At 41.7% G+C, this 7,163-nt stretch overlaps 1 protein-coding gene across 3 annotated transcripts in view; it reads right to left on the bottom strand.

The window, feature by feature from the left end:
• Nucleotides 1-1,153: 1,153 nt before the first annotated feature.
• GNG2 (G protein subunit gamma 2) overlaps nucleotides 1,154-7,163 on the bottom strand; it is a 150,173-nt gene continuing 144,163 nt past the window's right edge. For all 3 annotated transcript variants that reach the window (XM_006160537.2, XM_006160538.2, XM_027776628.1), the window contains exon 4: nucleotides 1,154-1,900. In XM_006160537.2, coding sequence (XP_006160599.1) covers nucleotides 1,772-1,900 — 129 coding nt within the window. In that variant the 3' untranslated portion in view covers nucleotides 1,154-1,771. The remainder of the gene's footprint in view (nucleotides 1,901-7,163) is intronic.

Below are 7,163 nucleotides of genomic sequence, written 5' to 3'. Positions count from 1 at the left end.
TAAGTCTTTTTATCTTCTTTTTTCCTTCCTCTCTATATGTACTTGTTATTTTATTATTATTTTTTAAATCAGGAGGAAGAGAATGGAAAAAGCAGGGAGGAGAATAAAATTAATTGGAAAATTGTCTTCGGGGAATTAAAAGCAAACACAATGTAAGAAACGTCCCCTTTGACTGGGAAACGTTTACAGAAAAAGTGATCAAGTCTTCCAGGGCCTGCCATTACAGAGGGAGGCTGCAGCTGCAATGAAAAATGACTCTCGATTTCATATTTAGAAAGAGAGGCTCTAGCTGCAAGGAAGTTGTAAATAAAGACTAAGAGACTAACAACAAGGTAGAGAATGAAAATAAAGATTCCACTGAAAAATCTGGTGACTGAAAAAGCAAGACCATGTCAGTGGAAGAAAGCATCAGAAAGACTCTTTCTGGTGTGGCTGGCTGTGGGGGCCATACCTGCAGTCCAGAGTGGGCTGTCTGGGGTCCTTCTCAGATGGGTGAACAGCCAGGGTTCTGAGAATAGGTTGCCTTCTCTAGAGCTGAAGATTTATTTTTTCTGATATGTGAACAAAGGAGGGTCACAGTTTTCTAGTTAAGAGCATGGAATGCATTCTTCCCATCTTAAATTTCTGGAATTTAGGGAACGATGGAATTTGCTCATATTGTATGGCGAAAGCACTTCCGAACTCACGGCGAATTCTTAACGCTCCTGCTGGGTGGTGCCTCTGCTGCCCTGGATCCTGGCTAAACCAAAATGCTTTTGATTCTGAAAAACGTCGAAGAGGCATTTAGACCATTATTAACTAGGAGGTATTTTAGGTGTGGCTAAGGCTCTGAAGTTATCTCAGTTTTCAAAGTACTGAGTGTTTTCCTTCCTAGTGTCTTTTCTCTCTCATTTCTTTTCCCAGCCTGATAATAAAACAACAAAACTACTGAATGGATGTAACAGAGGGACATTTTCATGCAGTATTACTCAAAAACTGTCACAAAGATATGAAAGCACCAATCACAACACATGATTTACTTTACTTGCAGAATCAAAGTTTCCATGTACAAATGTTAGGAATAGTGATCACGCAGACAATCGGCTTTTTTTTTTTTTTTTTTTTTTTTTTTTATTAGAGAACCTCTCCCTAGGACTAAGTTTTGTTTTAGAGATTTTTTTTTTTTTTTTTTTGTTATTACTTAGAGAACCTCTCCCTAGACATTTTGGGTGTTTATTGTTGGAGTTCAGTCTTCCAAACAAGTCTAGCCTTATCTCCCCACTACTCTAACGGGAGGGGCAGAAGAAAGGGTAGAAGGGGGAAAAAGAGAAAGGAAGGCACAAACACCGAACATCAATGCCATGAACCCAAACTGTGGCTATGCTGGACAACTCAGTTTATCAAAGGGGATTCTTAAGACAATATTCATTCAAGGAGGTCATACATATCTTAGCTCAGGACAGCTGTCTGTTTTAATGATTACTTTTTAAAATATGAAGCAGAAACATAAGGTTTGAGGGGAGATAGCAGAAATGAAGTGACACCGATTTTATTTTGATATATTCCCCTCCTCCAGGTAGTTCTGCAGAATCAGATCTCGTAACTCAGGATTACGATCAGCTATCATTCTCATAAAGGGGACCAGTTCTTTTAAACATGCATAGCCTGGAGTTTCCAGGATGGTTCTCCTCCCTCCTTTTCAATGCCGTGGACTAGAAAGATGCCCACTTTGCTAAAAACTCTACATCAAAGTCCCAGGAGCCCTGAGGCTCTTCAGGCTCCTCTTGAAGACTTAAAGGATGGCACAGAAAAACTTCTTCTCCCTAAACGGATTTTCTGAAGCCGGAACTGGGGTCAAGAGGGGATCTTCCTTAGCGTGCGCTTCACAGTAGGCCATCAAGTCTGCGGCTGCCTTGGAGACCTGGGAAGAAAGACAGAACAACCGAAATGCAAATGAGACATTATGGAGGTATGTTCTGGGATAGTCAGTCATGGCCCAAGCTTTGGGGTCCAGTGGCCTGGGGTCAAATTCTTGCCCCACCACTTGTGTGAAAGTCAAGCGAGATACGCAACCTCTGTAAGCCTCTGCTCCTCATCTGCAAAGAAAGAGTTGATGATCTTTTTTTTTTTTTTTTTTTTGAGAGGTTTTTGCTATAGGGCATGTGCACTCGCCAGACAGATAGACAGAAACATAGAGACAGAAAGCGAGAAATCACCCCCCAGGGGGGATAGTCACATCGCAATCCCTTCTCCTCCATTCTCCTCTCGGGATCTTGGGCACGCACGCACACGCGCCCGGCGTGAGTTTTAAGCCACCAGGTCCAGGACGCGAATTGCGGTCGACTACGTGGGAGTCCAGCGACATAGCCATTACACTAACTGTTGGTTCCCAAGAAAGAGTTGATGATCTTGACCTTACAACACAGGGGCTAGGTCCAGGACTGAGGAGCGGTGAGTAAGGCAGTCCGAGCACAGAATTAAAGGAGGCCATCACTGTCGGGGTCAGGCAAGCACCAAGCCTGCTCTTGTTTGGCTGTGAGGGTGGATGTCGCCTTCAGCTCTGTGCTCCAGACACTTCCCGTGGCTTACTGTAGTTCCCGCCCTGGCTGCCAGGGTGACATGAGATCATCTGTAAACCTCGGAGCGTCTGCACATAATAAGCTTTCCACGCAAGCTGGCTGTTACTATCATTCTGAATTTGTGCCTTTCTGCTTCAGAAATGATGCTAGGAATGCCTAAAGTCATGTTTGTTTTCCTTATTAGCCAAAGACATCAGTAGGTGAACAGGGGACTCCCAAAAGTTTGTGGAAAAATAAAATTAAAGTATAAGTTTATTTTGGTGCAAAAAATTTGAGATCTATGTATAACTTTTTATAGTATGCATCTCCCATGAACTTTTTGAAGACCCTTTTGTATATGCATGTGTGTGTGTATTCATGCAATTATATAGTACATATTTTTATATATTATATATACTCTATAATATTACATAGAGGACTTCAAGCAAACACTGTATTTCTTAGGGATGTTTTGTGGAAGGCTGTCGCTGATTCCAGTGATGTCATTTCTCACAAAATGTCTGTAGAATTTTGTTACAAGTTGTCTATCGTTTCTCCCTCTGACCAGCCACCTTGACAGTAGTACATTTTTATTACTCAAGGGGATAGATTTCATTTGGGGAAATAAACTAAAAATCATTTGTGACCACATTTGTGACCACAGTGGAATTCCCTGGGTTGATCTACCTAGTAGATCATAATGTAGAGTCTGTTTTTTCACATGATATAATATACGTGATATAATATAATCTGAAGATCACTCCCAAAGATTTTTCCAATGAGAGCAACATCATTGAGCCAGTATAAAAGCCTCTAAACGATGACTGAAAGGATAATTCCCCATAGAGATGGACAGATGATATCATTGCTAAAGATATTCAGTGTCTCTCCCTATAAGTAGCTTACATACCCACACAGTGACATTAAATGGCCACACGATGTCTGACTTGCTCTGGACAGGATATGTGAGTAGAATTAAATGGATCTCTTTTGGGTAGGAGCTTCAAAAGCCAATGCTTAGCTTGCCATCTTCTTTATCCTCTGCCACTTCATGCACTGGAATAATTTACTAGGAACTCCCTTAACTGATAAAGGGGACAGTGGCCACACCCTTGATTTGTTCTTTCCCAGGGCTGAGTTGATTAGATCATTGTCACTTAAAGACATTTCAACTTTATGATACACTGGTTGAATATGAGAATCAATTTTATCTTCTCATCCCCTACATCCTTGAGCTTTTGGACTCTGTTCCCTTTGTCACAGATTAGATGGTAGAGGCTGCTCTATCTCCCAGGGTTCCAGATGAAGGTGACATGTATGGAGTGGAAGCTGATCTGCGATGGGTAGATTACAGGAGTGAGAAGCATACAGTATCTTTGTTGTAATCTCCTAAGAATGGGCGAGGGGACCTTTTGTTACTATCATAAAAACTAGCCTACCCAGATTGGTAGAAAAAGTTGGAGACATGTGTATGTGTTTCTTTCTGCACAAATTGGGTGGCTTGAAACAGATACATATTCTCTCTCAGTGGCAGTGCTGCAGGCCAGAAGTTTGAAACCAAGGTGTTGGTGGAGCTGGTGGTCAATGGAGGCTTCGAGGGAGAGTCTGTTCCATGCCTGTCTCCTGGCGTTTGGTGGCAGCCAGCAATCCCTGTTGCCCCTTGGGCTTGTACATGCACCACTCTAAGCTAGGCCTCCATCTTCACAGAGCATTCTGTCCTGCATGCCTTGCTATCTTCACATGGCATTCTCCTCTCTGTGTGCACATGTCCCATCTCACCAGTCACTGTCCTAGTCCCAATCTAACCCAGTATGACTTCCTAACTCGATTACATCGACAAACACCCTATTTCCAAGTAAGATCACATTCTAAGATTCTAGGGAGGCATGGATTTTAGGGAACACTCTTCAAACCAGCACAGTGTATTTATATAAAAATCAGTCTTATTAGACTCTTTAACTGCTGGGGCTAACAGCTAGTGTGGTGTGGAAGACACTGGACTTCCACATGGCCAACTGAAGTTTGAGACCTGGACTCAGCAGTTTGAAACTCTGGGCGTGTGTGTGCCCAAGACCCCAGGAGGAGAGTGGAGAAAAACGGACTGTGATGTGACCATGCTTCCTGAGGGTGAGGGGGAATTTCTCACTTTCCCTCTCTCTGTCTCTCTCTCCAGTGAGCACACACGATCTATGTTTTTTCTTTTTTTTTTTTTAAAAAGAAAGAAACCTGTTTAATTGCTTATATTTTTATTGTGTTCCTATTTTGCCCCAAACACTGAGTTAAATTTTCTCACTGCTAGTGCTACAGGTTGAAATTGTAATTCTTTATGCCTCTTTATAGAATGCTACTATAATCGGGAACCACCAGTTAGCGTAATGGCTATGTCACTGGACTCTCACATAGTCGACCACGGTTCGCTTCCCGGACCCGGCGGCTTAAAACCCATGCCGGGCGCGTGTGCGTGCGTGCCCAAGATCCCGAGAGGAGAATGGAGGAGAAGGGATTGTGGCGTGGCCATCCTCTCTGGGGGGTGATTTCTCACATTCTGTCTCTCCGTCTCTCTCTGTCTGTCTGGCGAGCGCATGCGTCCTATAGTGAAAAACCTTTAAAAAAAAAAATAAGAATGCTACTATAATCAAATGACAGGAAACTGCCTGATTCTATCTTAGTCCTTCTAAATGGAAGCAAAGGACACACTTTCATGCTAAATAACATATGCTCTCTTTTTTGGTTTGTTTTTACTTTTTATTTGTTTAAGCAATAGTCAGTAGTATACCAAATAGAAGCATTCCTGTTAAGCAGCAGAGACATCAGTAATACATAAAACTTACTTGTTAAGAAAAGACCCAGCCCCATCCATTCCTACTCATGCATAGTGATCGCACACAAATACATGACAGGAATTCTCAATTTTTTTTTTTTTTTTTTACAATACTGCAAGTGCCATACTAGGTAACATCAATAACTTAGAGTTGCTCGTATCTTATATTTGAATGCTTGATTCTTAATGCCTTCCTTCTCAAAATATGCTGTGTTTCATCTTGTTTCCTCAACTAGGTTGCAATCTCCTGTGGGCAAGGGCCAACACAATGTCAGAATGCCCGTAGTGATTAGAGTCATGGCGAATGTTATCAGCCGGGCTATGGGTCAGAGCTATGCTAACCACTGACACACAGGATCTCATTTAATCCTTACAACAACATTACGGGTCATAAGCTATTTTAGTCTTCATCTTAAATATGTGAGGCCGAGACTTCATTAAGTGTTTGCCCCCAGCCTCCCAGCTTGTGACTGGCCAGGCTGTAAGTCTCTGTTCCTAATTTAATCTTTAAGAACACTCCTCTTTTCTTTCCTATCTTATTAGGATTTAGGGTACGCATGTACACCCAGCTGGCACATGGTACCAAGACTGGGATTTGAACTGTGGTCAGCCATGTGGGAGTTGGTTATCTATGCTATGTACGGGGTCAGCCTGAATGCTCCTCCTTTCTAACCCATGGCTGTCATCCTTGCCCCTTACATGACATGACAGTGAGCCCTAATAACAACCTGCCAGCAGATCTTCTTGCGTCTTGCCTGTCCCAGCAAACATTTTGCACAGTCTCTTCTCCATCCCTAGACCTGGTTTTCCTTGAAGCTTTCCCCAATAACTCTGGAAAATCTCTCCTTTTTCTGTCCCTTTAATTTTTCCTCCAAAAGTATCTCCAATCGGGCCCCGTTACTGCTATCTCTATTGCTGCTACCCTAGATCATGCCTCTATCTTTTCTCTCCATGATAACTAAAATAACCTCTTAAATAAAAAGTGGTTAATCTGGTTTTCCCAAGCAGTTTATGGATAGAATTCAGGGGGTAGTCTGTGAATTTTAAGGTTAAAAAAAATAATAATAAAGACATCTTTACCTTCACTAACCTTAAGTGGAAATTCAGCATTTCTTTTCATTGTAAGTATAGATAATATGCTATGGTAGCATTGTCAGCCCACGTGACTTGGTCACCAATAGAAAGCAGTTATTTGCAATCACATCGTACTTACTGTAGACCACCCAGCACTGGTCTTGTGTGCATCTGCTTTATGATCGGACCTACTATTAGATCTTATACAATCAATGAATAAAGGAGTACATATATTTATAACTGTCTTATATTTACATTGACATTAAAATAGTTAAGATAAAAAATAATCTTATGACATTTCAATATACTCAATTTGCTTTGTAATTTAAAACATTATTCTGAGAAGGAAACCTTAAGTCTCAGCAGATGCCAAAGGTGTCACAGGCCCCAAAAAGTTTAAGAATTTCTGTTCTAAATGACCTTCCTGCATTTATAACTGTTCCAGGAGGAGTAGTTGCCATACTGTAGCTAGAAAGATATTTTTAAAATAGAAATTGTGGGAAAGCTGGTGGCATGGTGGTTAAGGTAGTTGGATCTCACATGGCTGAGTATATGATTTGAGTTCCAGACCCAGTGACTTAAAAACAAGAAACATGGAGGGAAGCAGATGGTAAGGTGGTTATGGCTCTGGACTTCTACATGGTAGACTGAGGTTTGAATTCTGGACCTGGAGACTTGAAATTCACACCAGGAACATGTGTGTGTGTGTGTGTGTGTGTGTGTGTGTGTGT

The sequence above is a fragment of the Tupaia chinensis genome, unplaced genomic scaffold (genome assembly GCF_000334495.1).
Source record: "Tupaia chinensis unplaced genomic scaffold, TupChi_1.0 Scaffold000688_1, whole genome shotgun sequence".
Lineage (NCBI taxonomy): Eukaryota > Metazoa > Chordata > Mammalia > Scandentia > Tupaiidae > Tupaia > Tupaia belangeri.
Note: the sequence above shows the minus strand (reverse complement) of the source record. Positions and strands in the feature narration are given on the sequence as shown.